At 33.4% G+C, this 19,778-nt stretch overlaps 1 protein-coding gene across 1 annotated transcript; it reads right to left on the bottom strand.

Moving 5' to 3' along the window:
* Nucleotides 1–16,350: 16,350 nt before the first annotated feature.
* LOC145331127 (uncharacterized) lies at nt 16,351–19,152 on the bottom strand. The gene has a single exon (XM_080175756.1). It carries the CDS (start codon nt 19,150–19,152, stop codon nt 16,351–16,353), a length of 2,802 nt encoding a protein of 933 aa, XP_080031882.1.
* Between the last annotated feature and the right edge of the window lie 626 nt (nt 19,153–19,778).

The raw sequence follows: 19,778 nt of genomic DNA, 5'->3' as shown, positions 1-19,778 counted from the left end.
CTCAAAAGCAAAGAAATTGACAAATTTCCTTTTCATACCCAGTCATTAATAACATTTTTACATTAGAGTTATTATTGAGTAACCTATAATTGCACTCTTTAACTTACATTGTCCGTCAGTCCATAACGGTATAGTGATGATTTCTTAAATAATGTAAGAGGTGGAATTCTTTGATTTATTGTAGCTTTTTGTATTACTAACAGGCACCTGCTCTTTTGGATTTACTCGTTGGCTATTTGAGACAGATACAGAGCTAAGAGAATTTATTTATTTACTCTATAATTCACAATGCCCGTTTGTTTTCTGTGTTAAAAATAAGCCATAATTTAAAATTTGTCGACATTACTTTAAAAGAATAAATAAATCGAACTGGCACCTAAATTGAGCTACCCTAGAAATAAAGAACTCAATCAGTCTAATTGTTTGCAACTTTTTAACAGATAAAAAGCCTTATTTCTTTACATTATAGATGAAAGGTCTAAAAATACCTCTATACCAAAATTCACCCAAAAGAAATTCATCATTAAATAGCGGAAGACAAACCATAATAGTCCAAGTCAAAATGAAAATACTTAAATATTTCAAGTATGACTTTGAGACCGATTAATTTCCGCAGGATTAGAACCAGTTCTCTATAATACTGAAAAATCATGATTAGCATTGTATTACAGACAATTTTTCACAAATATTAAGGTATAAACTAATACCAGTTTAGTTAGGCCGGGCTATCGGCCCCGTGTGGCCAACAAAAAATAAAATAAACTTTGTATTTTTTTAGCAAATAACTGTTTTACCACCGTTTGTTAGCCACAATGGGGATATGCATTTTACTCAGCTGCTATATGAGATATGCTTTATAGGAATTCCTTGTGTTGATTCCCAGGAAACAATTTAATGGAAGCGCTAGAAAGTATCTTGTGTGACGTCATTTAAATACGTCTAAATCTATCTTCTTTAAGTGGTTTCCTTTCCCACTTCTCCTCTCATCCCTCCTTTTTAGTGTGAGATTCGTAATTTTATTTATGTTAATTAGAGTTCTTATATCACATAAAAATATTGTGAAAAGTTAAGGTTAATGACTTGATGTGTGACTTTATGTCTAATGTAAATTGTGGTTACTCACAAAACCCAGATACTTGTCGAATGACAGAAGTTCTGAAGTTCTACGTATGCTATAAAGAAAAAAACGTATCGATTGCGTTATCATAGGTAGCATTAGACATACAGACAGACAAATGAAATAGTACAGTTGCTACGCTATTAAGGAAAGAGGGTATGAAAAAATATCGTGACAAAGTATAGTATGTGTATAGTAGAGTCAACATAATTAGAATGAAGAACATTTTATAAAAAATATTTGAAATTTGCACGTACCGTAAGGCTACTGACGTACGTACATTTTTAGGACTTGATCATAAAGAAGCTTCTCTTATAACATTGTGCTATGTTGTCCTAGGAATAGGTATTTTAAACATCATATTAATAGGACAATTATATCACATGAAAATTGTCAAAAAGAAAAAAATCAGCATGTTTTTGCACGCTTTCTAAATTGTACCCAACTGTTATTGGAATCATCTTGCAAAGTATTAAATTGATTTGACAATTATAACAGGTCTAAACTGACGAAAAGAGCTAACCGTATCGGATGTAGTACGAACTTACTGACCGACCCTAATTATAGAAAAGCTTTTTAAAATTAATGAGGAAAATCAAACAATGACGATTACGCCCAGTAGTAGCGAAGCAGTTTGGTATTATTAGGCCTAAAATAATAGCATGAAAAAGTAAAAACAATAATCATGAATGACAACATCCATATGTAACGAAGCACAGAAATATAAAAAATTCTATAATCCTTATACTAAAGTTACAGGATGTTTGTGTATCTATCTGTGTGTCTGTACCGAAGGATCTCGCTAACCGCTGAACCGATCGGGTTCTCCTTAACAGGGTAGCTTCTCATTGGTCCCGGGAAGGTTTATAACTATTTTCTTGGGAGGTGGGACACCCTAAACCCCCCCAAAAATGAAAAATACCCCCCCCCAAAAAAAAAATAAAAATTCCATTCCCCAAAATATTTTTTTAACTTATTTTTAAAAATCTGAAATAAGATATTGGGTTATCAAATTCGACTCCCCCCTCCTCAAGTGCCCCTATAGGCCTCTAGGGGCGTAGCCGCTAGTATTATATAAAGTAGTAAGCGTTTTTAGTCTGTTATGAAGGATCTCGCTAACCGCTGAACCGATATTGTTCTTCTTTACAGTGAAGCTTCTTATAGGTCCTGGGAAGGTTTTAAACTATTTTTGGAGAGGGTGTCTTCACCCCCCTCCCCCCAAAAAATATTTTTAGATCTCTTTTGAAACTCAAATTTAAAATGGGATGAGGTCGACTTTTCCCCCTCCTACCAGTTCCCCTAGAGGCTTCTAGGGGGGGTGGGGTAGCCGCTAGTGATATAAATATAATATAGCTCTTTTTGTCTGTAGTGAAGGATCTTGCTAACCGCTGAATCGATATGGTACTCCTTTACAGTAGAGCTTTATAAAAGTGCAGAGATGGTTTTAACAATATTAGTTGGGGGATGGTATCTCAACCCTTCCAAAATAAATCGCCCCTAGAAAAAAATACCCCTCCAATTTTTTAAAAAATATTATTTTTAAGACTTAAACTAAAAAAGGAGGGGGGGGGGGGGGGAGTTATTTTAAGTGACCCTAGATACTTCTTGGGGCGAAACCGCTGGTATATATTAAGCAAACAAATTTCAAACAGTAACAAAAAGAGTAGGTGCTTATTATCTAGGGGAATCGTCTCTAAGAAATTCTATCGTGAGAATGAAAAGATCATTAGCGTTGTTGACAGTGAAATCAGCTTTTTGCATGTGGGCCCCATATCACGTATCCCAAGGATAGGTTACTCACATTTTTTATCCACTAACATAAAAGTTTACACATAAAATATGGGGCAGTAAAATGTATTTTAACCTTTTCTGGATCTATAAGAAGCTTCGCTGTAAAGCAGAACCATATCAGTTTAGTGGTAAGAGATTCTATTCACCAAGGGGGGGGGGGGGGTTTAATGCAACCATCTCGTAATAAGTGAGAAAATGGCACTTAGAATTCGAATTTCTATCTGAACTTTTGCATGAGTAATCCTTGGTATGTCTAGTTTCCCTAAATCGAACAAAAAGTTGGAAAAGTAACGGCTGATGGCTCTGCCGTTTAGCCGTTTTTTTTGCCTATTTTCAGGATAAATCCATCATCAATTACGTAGGAATCAACTTTTTGAAACATATTTTTGGTTTAATTCATGTTAAATGGTAGTAATAACCATTTTAAAAACTTCTAGTACCAACAACTAGAACCGTTTGCTGGCGTTTTGGAGTGATAAAGAGCATTATGTGGAGATAAGTTTCGTGACTAATTTGCACTATAGATAGCAAAAAAATGTCAAAACAGCTGAGCCGCCAGCCGTTAGCCGTTACTTTTCCAACTTTTTGTTCGATTTAGGGAAAATAGACCTACCAAGGATTACTCATGCAAAATTTCAGATGGAAATTCGAATTCCAAGTGCCATTTGCTCACTGATTACGAGATGGTTGCATTAAAAAAAAAACCTTAAACAAACACAATTAGAAACAAACATTCATTCAGTTTCTTTTTAAAAACAAACAGACAGACACACAGAAACGCTCAAACACAGGCACATCCTGTAACTTTATATGAGTTTTATGATTCCTTAATTCCCTGAAATATGCCTCATTCAGACGCATAATAGAAGGAAGGCAGATAGAAAGCGCATCCTTATTGCTTATATTTTCAACATTTAAAACATTTAGACTGTCCAACCTCCCTCCCCCTTGTGCAGGTGGTGAGAAAAATTTAAACTTCCCTAAAAAAGTTCACTCAATTAGTTTTTGGTTAGTTAGATTTTTAGTACAGATTCAATGTTCTAGGATGTCCTTCCATAAAAACAAACTGGACAGGAAGAAATGGGACATTTGAATGTTAATTATACTGGTTTTATCTCATTTGTTGGTTAAAACTGTGGTTATTTTGTTAAATCCATATTATATTGTATTGTGTTCAATTGTTTCTTGGTTTCTTAATTCTTGTGTGGAGCAAAGGGACTGAACTCATTGATGATCAATCTTGAACTAATATGCATTTGAATTAAACTTACTCGCCTTTTAAACTCACACGCACAGAAGTATGATTACTAAATATGTAAGTATTGATTTCACAAAAAGATTTCTGCTTAGAAAGTTAAGATGCATAACTTACTTTGTTGTTAAGATTAGGCTTTACTTTCAGAGAAGCTTTAAAACATATACAGGTTTTGAATATTCTAAAGGGGTGTTGTATATCAAACCCTCTAAGAATAATTTTAACTATACATTACCCCTACCCCCTATGATTTAAAAAACAATAAACTAGTTTGGGGAACCATACCCACCTCCTAAGCTAGGATGAAACCACTAGAGGTTAGGGGCACAGCCGACTGTTAAAATAGTAAAATAATAGGAAATCAAATATACCAATGTTGGTACCAATTTTACTTTTTATTGCTTAATTGTCCATAGAAATAGGAGGGGGAGGGGGGGGGGGGAGGTACATATATTCACCTATTTCAATTAATTTGAATTGTGTAAATTTTATCAATTTATTTTGACTGTAAATTATACTGTACCCAACGTTTTTTTTATAACACAATATTATTGATGGACTTACAAACTTTGGGTACTTATTATTTTCTTTCAAACTAGCATAGCAGTCTTCAAACCATTAATTTAGTCTTTAGACGAGGTAATTTTATTTATTATCATTGTGGATGTACAGTACATCTATTTATCGTTCATTGTAATATCCTTAAGAATCTCTGATAAGATAGCTTTAGTATGGGTATTTGCTTATTTCATTCAAAAGTTCATTCATTTTTAATCTAATTTTAATTTTCAAGAATATAAACTCATTTTGTTTTTGAATTTCTAATTTAATTAGTTCTATAAAAGTTTGGGAGAGAATCAATATTACCTAAAACTCTAAGAATTCTCAAGTTTTAGGTTAAATTTTTAAGGGGGGAGGGGGGGAATGGGAACCTAATTAATTTTTTAAAATTTTGGTGGAGGCATTTAGGTTTTTTAGTGTGACATTTATTAATAAATTTTGAGAGAAGATTTTATCACTTTTACAAGAGGGGGGGGGGGGGGGTTGAATTAAGTGTCCCCATAACCCTAGTAATCTTAATTTATGGTTGAGTATAAAGAAATTACACATTTTTTTGTAAGTAAAATTACTGGTTTGTGGCCATTTACCCCTCCCCCTTTATGGCCTAAAAATGGGGAACACTTTCGCTTTCATGAAAAATCTTAAAAATTGTTTCAATAAGTGGGCTCGTATTAACCCCTTAGCTGACGATAACGTGAACAGTCTTAAATAATTTATTTTAAAATTTTTTTTTAAATTTTTATTAAGGGTTTATGGTTTCTAGTCTTGTTTTTTACGATTGTAATAACTTTTTTTGTATTCATGTGATATTAATGAAATTTTATACAGAGACTACCAACTACTTTAACTAGCTATGTTTTAAATTTCATCGATCTATGTTGAAAGGCTAACGAGTTAACAACACTCAAAGACAATCAACATTTTTTATTTAACCCATTAGTGCTGAACCGGGCATTAAAACCCGGTTCCGAAAAATGGAAAAAAAACCGGTTTCCGGCTTCATAATTGCATCATTCTCAGTATGAATCCCCCCTCTACTACCCTGGCTTTCATTTCCCCCTGGCGCAGGCAGTTTAGCTTACTTCCGTTTGCCAGTATAGCTCAACAAAATTTGAAAATCATGAAAATTCAAAATACCCCTTCTAACTTTTTTGTTTTTATAGTAAAGTCGCTGATTTTTTTCGTGAAATCTAATGTTTATTGACAAGTACATCTATTTGTGAATTCGTTTTATTCAAATTATTATTTTTTATATGATTTTTTTATCGTTTTTTTACGCCCTATTATGACCCGGTTCGGCTTGGCCATAAATACCCGACAGTTTTAAAACCCGGCTCGGTTTCGGTTTTTATTACCCGGTTTTAACTTTTCAACCAATAAAAATAACAGTTTACGTCATTAGTAAGGGTTTGAGCCACCCTAATAACCCTAGTAATCTCTATAGGTGTCACCCAATAGTTTTATTCTCGTTTTCCGATATGTAACACCCAAATTTTATATGTTCTTTTTTTGTAGTGTGTGTCTTTTAAAACTTTGAGCAACGGGTTTTTTTACCCGAAAACAGCGGCACCTATAGCCGAAACACTAAATTTGAAATAAATCGCTTCGTATTATACTTGTAGCTCTATAGATTACATGAGGTTGTGTAGTTTTCAATTTCGGATCGTATCAAAGTTCTAAAAAGTGTCCATCTCACTTTTGGCGTTCAAAAATTACATTTTTTGATTTTTGGTCGAAATAACCGGGTTTTTACAGCAAAACCGGGTTTTAACGCCGGCGGAAACCGCCCAATACGGGTAATAATGCCTGGTTGGTATTTATGGCCGAGCCGAACCGGGTTTTTTTGCAACTTTCCTGTGCACGCCACTAGAGCAAAACAAAAAAATACGAATTCCGTTTTGACCATTATAAAGCTTCCCTGAAACTTTCAGCTCGATCGGCCCATAAAAGTGGCGCTCGGCACTAATGGGTTAATAGTATAAAAAAAAGACTTTTTTAAGCGTAGTACCTACGGATAAAGATTGCATAATTAAAGGGATTTAAACGTAAAAATCGATCATGAAGCATGAAAGAACGGCGATTTTCATTTGTCTAAGGAATCTACACAAAAAATTTCAGACTCCTATCTTTATTTTAAATGGTTTTTTTGCACAAAAAGTTAACGTTAATTTTGTGAAAGGAAAAAATAATTGATCTGAAATTTAAACGTAAAACCTACGGACAAAGATTACATAATTATAGGGGTTTAAACGTAAAAATCGGACACAAAGCATAAAAGAACGGCGATTTTTATTTGTCTAAGAAATCTACACAAAAAATTTCAGACTCCTATCTTTATTTTAGTGGGTTTTTTTTCGCATGAAAAGTTAATGTTAATTTTGTTACAGGAAAAAAATAATTGATCCAAAATTTAAACCTAGTAAATGAAAACTAGCATAAATCCTGCCATGTGGGTCTGCCCCCAACCCCTTACCCCTTACCAATAAATGAGGTCCATATTAACAACCTAACTATACAACATGTTCTACCTTGTAAATATGAGGGATCTTTTATTTTTTTTCAGTATGGCTTTGCAACCGATAAATATCCGCTAGATTATAATCAGTTCTCAGCCATACTGAAATGCATAATATTACAGGCAATTTTCTCTCAATTAATAAACCTTTAATAATTAAGGCAAATAATATTAATTCAGGACTAATTGGTACCCAAACTGTTATAACCATTAGTAAACATTGGACTGTAAATTACATTTGGTACCCAAAGTTTTATAACCATTTGTAAACATTGGACCTTGTACACTTGGTACACAAAGTTTCATAACCTTTAGTAAACATTGAACTGTAAATTACATTTGGTACCCAAAGTTTTATAACCATTTGTAAACATTGGACCTTGTACACTTGGTACCCAAAGTTTCATAACCTTTAGTAAACATTGGACTGTAAATTACATTTGGTACGCAAAGTTTTATAAACTTATATAGCCATATCCGCTAGATTAGAATTGGTTCTCAGCCATACTGAAATGCATCATATTACAGACAATTTAGCACAAATATTGTAAGTAATTTATAATGGCTTTAGAATAACGTTTTTTAAAATCGTTTTCACGTTGTTTATATGTTAAAAACCGTCCAATTTAACGATACTTTTCAACAAATATTATTAGTAATTTAATAGCTATAGAATAACGTTTTTTTAATCTTTTTTACATTGTCTTTATGTTAAAAACCGTCCAATTTAACGATACATTTTAAAAATATTATTAGTAATTTAATAACTATAGAATAATGGTTTTTTATATCGTTTTTTTTCATCATGTTTACGTTAAAACCGTCCAATTTAACAATACTTTTTAACAAATATTGTTAGCAATATAATGGCTATAGAATAACCGTTATTTTAATCGTTTTGTACGTCGTTTTTTCGTTACAAACCGTCCAATTTAACAATACTTTTTAACAAATATTGTTGGTAATTTAATGGCTATAGAATAGCACTTTTCACTCCGTTTTTAAGTTTTTAACTCATGTATTTTTTTTAATATCTGCGAACAGCTGTCTATAATACGATGCGATAAATAACTATTCCAGTATGGCTTCCAAACCGATTTATATCCGCTGGACAAGAACCTGTTTTAAGCCATACTGAAAAAGTCATATATAGCATTGTATTACAGACATTTTCCCACGATTACTAAAATAAAAATCCTAAAGAATAATGTCAGTTTTTTTTAGCACAGGCCTTCGGCCATTTGGGGCCAACAAAACTGGTTTCAATCTTATAATTTTCCATTTTAATATCTGTGGACAGCTGTCTATAATACAATGCAATAAATAACTATTCCAGTATGACTTCCAAACAAATTTATATCCGCTGGATAAGAACCGGCTCTATGCAATACTGAAAAATAATGTTTAGCTTCGTAATACAGTCAAATTTCTACAATTATTAAAATAAAAATCATAAAATTATTGTTAAATATTTTAGCATGGGCCTTAGGCACCTCAGGGCCCACAAAACTGGTTTGATTTGTATATTTTTTTTCATTCTTAATAACCGCGGAAAGCTGTCTATAATACAATGCGATAAATACCTATTCCAGTATGGCTTCCAAACCGATTTATATCCGCTGGATTAGAACCGGCTCTTTGCAAATCCTGAAAAATAATGTTTAGCTTGGTATTACAGTCAAATTTCCACAATTATTAAAATAAAAATCATAAAATTAATGCTAAGTTTTTTAAGCATGGACCTTAGGCACCTCAGGGCCCACAAAACTGGTTTTATTAGTATATTTTTTCATTCTAAATAACCGCGGAAAGCTGTCTATAATACAATGCGATAAATACCTATTCCAGTATGGCTTCCAAACCGATTTATATCCGCTGGATTAGAACCGGTCTAAGCAATACTGAAGAATCATGTTTAGCTTCGTATTACAGTAAAATTTCCACAATTAATAAACTAAAAATCATAAAATTAGTGTTAAATTTTTAGCATGGGTCTTAGGCACCTCAGGGCCCACAAAACTGTTTTTTTTGTATATTTTTTCATTCTAAATAACGGCGGAAAGCTGTCTATAATACGATGCAATAAATATCTTTACATCTACTACTTACTAAAAGAACCGGCTAGCTATAAAAAAAAAAGTTGATACACCTTCTTTTACATTTTTTCTTAATTGTGAATAAACTATAATAACAATAACAATTATGTCCATTAGTGGAACAAAAATAATAGAATAATATTAATTTAATTTATAACGTTAAAAACATGAAATTTTTGCCTTTTAAATAAAATTAACATGATTTATGTCATTTAGACTGAAGAGGGTGCAATGCTGTCCGAAATATATTTCAATAACTAAGAAGTATCAAAGACTTTTTCACTCTGTGAATTTATCATAGTTCCTAAAAACAGCAATTTAAATTTTATTAAATATATAGTACTAAAAATGCGCGCGAAGCGCGCAAAAATTTTTTTTATGTGAGATTTTTTATTTTGTTTTGGGGGGTAAATACCCCCTCCTAAATGGTTGGGGGTGCCTACGGCACCCCCAGGATAGGGATAAATTTTAAATGGGGGGGTAAAATGAAAAAATTTTGGGGGTGCCTACGGCACCCCCAAAATCGTTTGGGGAGGGTAATCGCCCTATTACCCCCCCCCCTTGGACGTCTATGTATGTAGCATAAAATAATAAATTAGATAAAGTAATTTTATTTTAAAAAATACTCTAGTTATAAAGTTTCTTCGCCTTTGATACCTGTAAATTTTAAAAGGATGAAAAATTCGTAAAGATAAGATAAAAACTTTGGGTACTTTTATGAAATCTTGTACAATCTTTCCGACATTAATTTAAATCATTATTAAGTACCTAATTATGTTAATTGTAATTGGGATCTTAAACAACATAACATCCATTGTCTTATCCCCTAGAATCCCTGGGAAACAAACAATAAAATTATCATCCTATTGAAGACAAAATGAAGACAAATTCGCTTAATAAAAGGCTTCAATTTTGGTTTTTAAAATTTGTTTGTCTGACTTAAATATCAGGGATATAAGGATAGGTCAGTGTAGGAAATTCTTCTCTAAATTATGTTCAGGTTTGACCGAGTTTCGATACCCTAATTTATAGCTGAAATGACAACTTAAAGGTGGGTCTTTTTCACAACACATTTATTGCACAACTTTTCTCGGAAAGTATTACATTCACAATTAAGTCGTGGAAAGTGAATGAACAAAAAATATTTCCAATATGGATTCGAAACCTATTAATATCCGCTGGATTAAAACCGGTTCTCAGCCATACTGAAAAATAGTAACAGACAGTAATCAACAAATATTAGAATAAAACTAAAAAAAAATAATCCCAGTTTTGTAAGCCCGGACCTTAAAATTTTTAATTTTATGTCTATAATATGATACGTTAATTAACTATTAAGATATTGTTTTTTTCCATTTGCCTATCCTATATCCTTGAGTTTTTCCCCGGAGCAATGTGTTGATTATTGGTCTTTATTTATGCAACAGTTATATTTAACATCCAATAAAATATGTTTATATAGAGTGTTAATAATCAAATTATAGTTATTTCTCGTATTCATTCGAATCCAGTGGATAGGAACCGGTTCTCATCCATACGATAAAACTATGTCTAGCATCGTATTATATCAAGATTTCTACGAATATAAAAATGTACAATCATAAGATTAAAACCAGTTTTTTTTAGCCGGTGCCTTCGGCATCTCGGGGCTAAAAAAACTAGTTTTAATCTTATAATTGTACATTCTATATACGCGGAAAGCCGTTTATAGTACGATGCGAGAAATAACTATTATTGTATTCTCGTAATATGGATCAATCTGGAATGGGTATTCTAAATATTCTCTTAAGTTTGGTCATATGGCAAAACTTAAAAGGGGGGGGGGGGGGTAGGTTGTGCCCAAATTCCGTAAAGGTGTGGGTCTTAAGGCTTAAAAACAGTAGAAGAACGATAAAATTTGTGCTAACTTAATTTTTTTTTGTCTATAGTTATTTTTAATAAGGAATAGACATATTCAGTTTTCATATTATCATTCTACTACTGCTTTCAAGCCTTAAAACGGAATTTTAGCACAACCTACCTCCCCTTTATACAAGATAATTAGTGCTGCTTATTGTGCTTTTATGATCACCTTCAGAATCATTGTTGATATGCTGAGGTTTTTAAAAACAATCTACAACTCTTTCTTCCCTCCCTAGTTCCTTTAAAATTTCAGATAAGAAAATTTTTACTTAGGCCTTTCAGAACATCAACTCCACAATAAAGAAATTTTTCAATTTGCTATAGGTAAAAAATTACCTACCCTCGCTTTTTACCCCAAGAAGGAACAGTCCAGATTTCAGACCAAGAAAACCTGAAATAAATTTTGTTAAATCTAAAAGGCACCTTTGTCAACCAGTGTGCAAAATATTAAGAAAACCTTAAGTCGCATACAGAAAAAATGTACAAAGCCAAATTTATTGACACGTGTCTGTGTGGGGATGAACTAGTCTGGGTTTGTGTATGTAAAAGCCTATTTTTTTACTCTGGTGGGCAACCCTTGACCTAACATAACCTAACCAAATCTGACCTTAAGTAAAACACTAACACACAAAACTTACCTCCCCTTCCCTTCTTTACAATTTTGATTCAAATTTATGGGAAGGGGGGGGGGGGGGTCAGTGATCGACTAAACTTTTTGAAGGAAACCACTCTATTTTTCCAGCTCTATTGTGTCTGACATATAAAAAACGGTGGAATTTGTTCCACTGACAAGAGTTTTTGGATTTATTGTAACTGGTTCCTACCCCATCCCTTATTCTCTACCCCACTTTCGCTTTCATTACAAAATTCTTCCATCCAAACTTAACAACGCTACTCAATAATATAGCTCACCAAATTTATACATAAGCTGACGTTAAAATAGGAAATACATATCATTCATTATGAAAATAATATATCCAAGTGCGTCTGTCGATTAAAAGAGAAAGACGCAATCGCTCATTTAGCTCTTTATTTTTAATTTTTTAAGTTTAAAAATATCGTTTTCAGCTATTCCTTGGCCAATTTAGGCTTTTAATTATATCCTGGCCGAGACAAATTTAGATCCGTTGACTAATCAAAAATCGGTTCAGTTAGAGGGATACCCAACGTCTCATTTTATTGCTGCCCAAAGTCTTATAAATAGTTGCAATTATATACAAAACTATAAATTGAGTTTACTACACATTTAAATCACGCCCCCACCGCGAGGTTTAGTTTGGCATTAGTTTGTTAACAACCATAAAAAACAAATGGACCACGGCTGGGGTGGGAGGTGTCATACACAGTAAAACATCAATGTTGATTTTGATTATATGTTTTATTCATCTGGGATGCAGGGACTGGCCAATGATGGATAAATTAATCTTCCTCCCTGGTATATTAATCACAAATCAAACATTTTATTTATTATGAATACAGTGATAGGCCAAGTGAGGAAAAGAACATTAATGTTGTTAAAAATAATACACTGTGGGCTACAATTGAATCAAGACAAAAGTAAGTGCCGAGCCCTGGGACCTATGTAGGGTGAAAATATACATAAATCCTTGATGATTCCAGGTGGAGACAAAATATTTTAGCGGGGTCTTTTGGTTTTTTTTCAATTTAAAGTTCTGAAAAAAAATTGAAAAAAATATGAAAATCTTGAATAAAAAACAAACAAAAAATGATTTGTAATATTTTTTTTTATTTAAAGATACAAACAACTTATATAAATACTATAAGCTTTAAAAAAATCACAATTTTCAAATTTAGACTTTCAATATAAAGATTTGTAGAAAAAACCTAACAACAAATTCTAACATACTTCTGTTCAACATAGCAATAAAATGTCTTTTGCAAAATCTTTATCATCAAAAATAAATAGCACTTACTAAAGACTTTTTTTCATTCAAACTTATACTTTTCACATTATTTAACTTTAAAGATTAATTTTTTTAAAAAGAAAGGTTGCGTGATTTTTTTAATCTTAATTAATTGCCTAATTTTGAGATTCAGATAAAAAAAACTTCACTACTTTATATTAATGGATAATCTTCTAGCAGCGGCTACGCCTCTAGAGGCATATGAGGCCCTTGGGTTGGGGGGGAAGTCGAACCCCTCTTACAATTACAGTTTTTTTTAAAGAATAAGTCAAAAATATTTTTTTTGGAGAGTTAATTCTCTTGGGATAGTGGTGGTACCCTTTCCTAAAATAGTTATAAACCTTACCAGGACATATGAAAAGCTACCATGTAAAGGAGAACCATAGTTCACAAAGACTCACATAGAACCTGTTACTTTATTATAAAGATACATATATACACAGAAACTCTACAATCAGAGTATGTCTGTTTGTTCATCCGTCTGTATAAAAACAATTCAGAATATATTTATTTTGCTATAGCGGCTACGCCCTTAGAGGCCTTTAGGGGCACTTAAGGGTGAAGAAGGGATTGAATTCAACAACTATATTTTTATTTTAGGCTTAAAAAGAAAAAGTTTTTTTTGTGTGTTGTGGTCCTTTTTTAAGGGGCGATTTATCTTCTCTTTCTCAAAAAAAGTTATAAACCTTCCAAGGACCAATGAGAAGCTACATAGTAAAGTAAAAAAAGAACCGTATCAGTTCTTAAGCATCAGAAAGATGGACAAACAGACATCAATCTATTTTGTATCATAAATAGTGCTTTAAAGCAGGGAGAGAAATATCATCTGGAAAAAAAAATTTTCCTATCGTTTAAAAGTTATATCCCTGTATAAAAAAGATAGGATGTCCGTGTGTTTTTTCTGTCTGTGCCTAAAGTTCTTGCTAACCGCTGGACCAATTTGGTTCTTCTTTATTGACCTATCTTTTAGACTGATAATAGGATCAACATATTAAGGAGTAGTTTAGTGTCTATTAATCCTTATATAAAAGTAACAGTTTCTGTGTCTGTCTGTTTGTGTGTGTGTGTGTGTGTGTGTGAGGGTGTCTGTCGGTACCGAAGATTCTTTGTAACCGCTTAACTGATATAGTTCTTCTTGGTTCAAGTTTTTCATGGTCCTGAGAAGTTTTGAGTTTAGAAAAAATTAGTTCCTACCCAACATTTAAAAATAACTTTTTCTTTTACATACTAAAACTGAAAGAAGGAGAGGGGTCAACAGCCCCCCACTTATCAAGGGCCCCTAGATGCCTCTTTTTCCATTTAATAAAATATAATTGTAATTATCAACCTCAAAGAATATCCAGAATTAGGTAATTGGATTTAACAAGGGAAAAAGACAACATCCATAATTAGTGAAGTTTAAAAGAATACAAATAAAGAAAATAGCAAGTGTAACGTATAGATACAAAAATATATTAATCAGAGTGAGATGGGACAATGGGCTGTTTATTAGACTAGTCCCCATAGTTTAATATAGGAGTTTGTTATTCGTTGGTTTAACCACTTAGGGGACCTGCTGCGATTTTTGTTTGGTTGGATTATTAAATTAAGTGCCCAACATTTCAACCATTAACTGAAACATTCAGAAGGATTATCCATGTATCATATTTGGGAATGTAAATCAATTTAGCGGTCATTGTCTTATCCCTTTAGATCCCTGAATAGTAATTAACAATGATCAATGGTTCTTTTTTTTCTATGTAGCTTCTCATTGGTTCTTGGAAGGTTTATAACTTATTTTGGGAGGGTACCTCCACCATCCTAGGAGAAATCAACCCCTAAAAAAGGACCCCATTTCACACACAAAAAATAACTTTTTCTTTTTAAGTCTAAAATAAAAATCTAGTTGTAGAATTCAACCACTTCTTCCCCTCTCAAGTGCCCCTAAAGGCCTCTAGGGGCGTAGCCGCTAGTACCAAATAAATATATTCTCTAATGTTTTTATACAGACAGATGAACAAACAGACATACTCTGATTGTAGAGTTTCTGTGTATATATGTATGTATCTTTATAATAAAGTAACACGTTCTATGTGAGTCTTTGTGCACCAAGGGATCTCACTAACCACTGAACCAATATGGTTCTCCTTTACATGGTAGCTTCTTATATGTCCTTGTAAGGTTTATTGCTATTTTGGGGAAGGGTACCATCACTATCCCAAGAGAATCAACTCTCCAAAATAAATGTTTTTAACTTTTTCATTAAAAAAAACTATAATTGTTCGTCTTCCCCCCCAACCTAAGGGTCCCTATATGCCTCTAGAGGCGTAGCCGCTGCTAGTAGAGTATCCAATGATATAAAGCAGTAAGGTTTTTTATCTGAATCTCAAAATTAGGCAATTAATTAAGAATAAAAAAATCACGCAACCTTTCTTTTTAAAATAATCAATCTTTAAAGTTAATTAATGTGAAAAGTATAAGTTTGAATGAAAAAAAGTCTTTAGTAAGTGCTATTTATTTTTGATGATAAAGATTTTGCAAAAGACGTTTTATTGCTATGTTGATCAGAAATATGTTAGAATTTGTTGTTAGGTTTTTTCTACAAATCTTTATATTGAAAGTCTAAATTTGAAAATTGTGATTTTTTTAAAGCTTATAGTATTTATATAAGTTGTTTGTATCTTTAAATAAAAAAAAATATTACAAATCATTTTTTGTTTGTTTTTTATTCAAGATTTTCATATTTTTTTCATTTTTTTTTCAGAACTTTAAATTGAAAAAAAACCAAAAGACCCCGCTAAAATATTTTGTCTCCACCTGGAATCATCAAGGATTTATGTATATTTTCACCCTACATAGGTCCCAGGGCTCGGCACTTACTTTTGTCTTGATTCAATTGTAGCCCACAGTATAGAACATGAATAAGACCAAGGAAAACAAATATTCTTCCCGCTATAAATCTAGTTATAATACAAAGTAGTACGATGTCTGTCTGTCTGAAGCTTAAGATCTCAGTAACCACTGAACCGATTGGGCTCTACTCTTCAGGGAATATACCTACTGGTCCTGTGATGGTTTTAAGATATTTTCTTGGGGGGTGGGACACCCCCAACCCCCCATAAAAATAAAAAATAACCCCCCAAAAAATGAAAAAAGGGTGGTCGACTCCTCCCCTCCCTTCTCACCTTCTCACCAGTACGCCAGGTAGACTACTGTCCGTCTGGTACCAGCCTCCAAATGAACTTTCTCCATTCAACTCGATCTCTTGCCAGGGTCTTGACCTCTTCAAAATCACTAATCTTCCTGCTGGTAATCTCTCTGATCTGATCAGTCCATCTCTTTCTAGGTCTTCCTGGTAATCTTTTCTCGTCTGGATTCCAATCTAACATTCTTTTAACATCTCGATTTTCCTGCATTCTTATCACATGACCAAACCATCTGAGTTGACTTCTCTCAACAATGGAAAGAACAGAGTTGACCTTCAGAGCTGCTCTGATGGTTTCATTTCTGACTCTGTCTCTCCTTGTGACCCCATAAATCAGGCGCAATATTCTCATTTCAGTGGCTTGTATTTTGCTCTGGAGCCTTTTGGTCAAAGTCCAGGTTTCTGCTCCATAAAGTAATACAGGTCTTAAGATGGTTGTGTATATACAAACTTTTACTTCTTTGGGAATTTGTCTTTCTTTGAAAAGTGGATATAGGCAGTTAAGGTTGCTTGTAAATTTAGCTATTCTATTGTTAATTTCATCTTCAATAAGGTTACTTGCAGAGAGTTTGCTACCTAAGTAAGTGAAACTGTCGGTCTCTTTCAGGACATGACCATTTATAACTACTTCACCATCCTCAGGGCATCTTCCTACTTTCATCACTTCAGTCTTCTTATAATTAAGTTTAAGTCCAGCTGCAGTTAATTCACGGTCCCACATGTTCATGACATTCTGAAGCTTGTCCATGCTATCAGCTGTTTGACCGACATCATCTGCATAACCCAGCCTTTCCAACTTGAAATTTTCTTGCTCTATTTGCAGTATAACCTGGTTCATGTACACAATGAACAACAAGGGAGAGAGAACAGATCCTTGTCGTACACCAGTGTTAACAGCAAAATAAATGGTCCCACCAATAACAGAACTTTTCTGGTTTAGGTATGTGCTTTTGATTGCTTTCAAAAGCTGCCCATCAATTCCTGATGAGAAAAGAACACTCCAGATTTTCTTTCTTGGGACTCTGTCAAAGGCTTTCTCTAGGTCAAGAAAGCATATATATTGGTTGATATTGTGCTCCCAGCTCTTATCCAAAAACAGTCTAAGGGCTGCAATCTGGTCAATGGTCCCTCTACCAGGTCTGAAACCACATTGGCTTTCTGAGAGAAGGTCCTCTACTTGTGTTCTGAGTCTTAGCTCAAGAATTCGCTCATAGAGTTTACCTACATGGCTCATTAGAGAAATACCTCTGTGATTGGCACAATCAAGTGGATCACCCTTGTTCTTGAAAATAGGACAAATAATGGACTGGTTCCATTCGTCAGGTACTGTGCTTGTCCTCCAGGCAAGATTTAAGAGCTCCAGGATTAATTTCTTCAAAGGTTCACCTCCAGCCTTTAAAGTTTCAACAGGGATCAAGTCTGGTCCAGCAGCTTTGTTATTCTTTGTTAACCTAAGTGCTTTCTCTAACTCTTCCATTCTAATTGGATCATATGCTGAATTAGTTTCAGGGTCAGTGTTATCAAGATCCTCCTCCTGTTCTTCATCTTCATTCTCGACATTAAGGAGGTCTTCAAAGTATTCTACCCATCTTGCTGCAACATTTTCTTGACCAGTGATTGTTTCACCATTTTTGTCCTTGATGGTTGCATTTTTGGGTTTATCATCATTTCGGTTTTTGAAATTTTTTGACATACTGTAGATAAGTTTCCGGGTTCCTTTCAGATCATTGTCAAGATCTTGACCAATTCTTGTCCACATGTCTGTCTTAGCTTTCTTCTTAGTGTAGTAGACTGTCTTTCTTTGATTGACATAAGATTCTCTGCTTTCTGGAGTCCGATCTTTCAACCATTTTCTGAAAAGCAGCTTTTTCTTATCAACTTCAGTTTTGACTTCTTCAGTCCACCAGCCAGTCTTTTTCTTCTTTGTTTTACCAACATTCTTCATGCCTATAATATCTTCTTGGATATTTTGGAGATGGTCACGCAGATTTTTCCAGTACTCTTCAATATCATCTGACTTGATATTATCAGCATTTTCACGAATGGATTGTTGAATTTCTTGCTCTGTATCCTTGATATTTTCAATCTTGACTCTTTTCCTCACACAGGTTTTCTCCTTTTTTGGGAGGTGGATTTTCATCTTTGCCTTGACAAGCCTGTGATCAGAGTCAAAAGATTCAGAGGGTATTACTTTAACGTCTTTAATAGTTGATTTTCTTGTGCTTAAAACAAAGTCAATTTGTGTTCTGAGGTCATAGGTTCCAAGTTGATTATTATATCTGTACCAAGTGTATTGATGAGATTCCTGGTGTTTGAAGAATGTGTTCATGACAGCAAGACTGTTTCTGATGCAGAAATCTATCAATGCTTCGCCTTCATTATTCCTTTCTCCCACTCCAAAATCACCAATAACATTTTCAACTTTTTGTTTGCCAACATGTCCATTTAGGTCACCAATAATATTTATTTCACTATCTGTAGGGAGTAAGTCAAAAGTGTCTTGTAATTGATTGTAAAAAGTTTCTTTCTCTTCTTGTGGTCGTCCTTGTTGTGGTGCATAGGCTTGTATGAAAGAAACTTTGTATGAGTGTAGGTTTAACGTTAAAGCTATTATTCTGTTATTAACATATTGAACTTTATCTACATATCTACAGAGATCTGGGTGTAGAATAATAGCTACTCCATGTCGATTACTAGCTTGGCCACCAGAATAAAATATTTCATAGTCATCATGTAAAATCTTCTGTCCATGGCCTTCATGTCTTGTTTCAGCTAGCCCAATAAGTTTTAGGTTACGTTCAGTCATAGTTTGTACAATTTCTTCTGCCTTTTCTTTAAAAGTTCCAATGTTGATTGTTCCAAAGTAGATGTAGTCGAATTTTCTTTTTAAATTTAAATAACACAAAAAAAGGTTGATCAAACTAGTTACCTAGCCGCTAGTTACCTATAAAAGAGTTAATTTTTGCTTTCATAGCTTAAAAATCTGTAGACAAATCTTTACCTGCTCATATATCCCTGGTTGCCACATTCATGTTTATCTTCTATTTACCTATCCCTGTGGTATTGTGTTTATATTGATACACATGACTTTGTTTGCCTTATATGGCCATAATAAAGCATCAACTAGTGATTTCAGACTCACAAATGTAAATCAATGATACATAATCTGATTGGGGATATCAGGGACGCCCAAGTTTTTTTTTTTAAGATGTAAAATGAAGGGTTTCAAAAGTTTTAGGAGGGGGGGGGGATCTTAAGTATTCTTTTAATTCTGAAGAGGGTAAAATGAGGGGTTTCAATGGTTTGGGGAGGGTTATATAATATATTTTTAAAAATTTTGAGAAGGTTAAATAAGGGGTAAAACTAAACACCCATTTACCCCCATTCTTGGATGTCTTTGGGGGATATTGATTATTTAGAGCTTTAGACCAC

The sequence above is a fragment of the Acartia tonsa genome, chromosome 11 (assembly GCF_053477335.1).
Source record: "Acartia tonsa isolate MP-2025a chromosome 11, ASM5347733v1, whole genome shotgun sequence".
Classification (NCBI taxonomy): domain Eukaryota; kingdom Metazoa; phylum Arthropoda; class Copepoda; order Calanoida; family Acartiidae; genus Acartia; species Acartia tonsa.
This window is presented reverse-complemented; position numbering and strand designations above follow the sequence as displayed.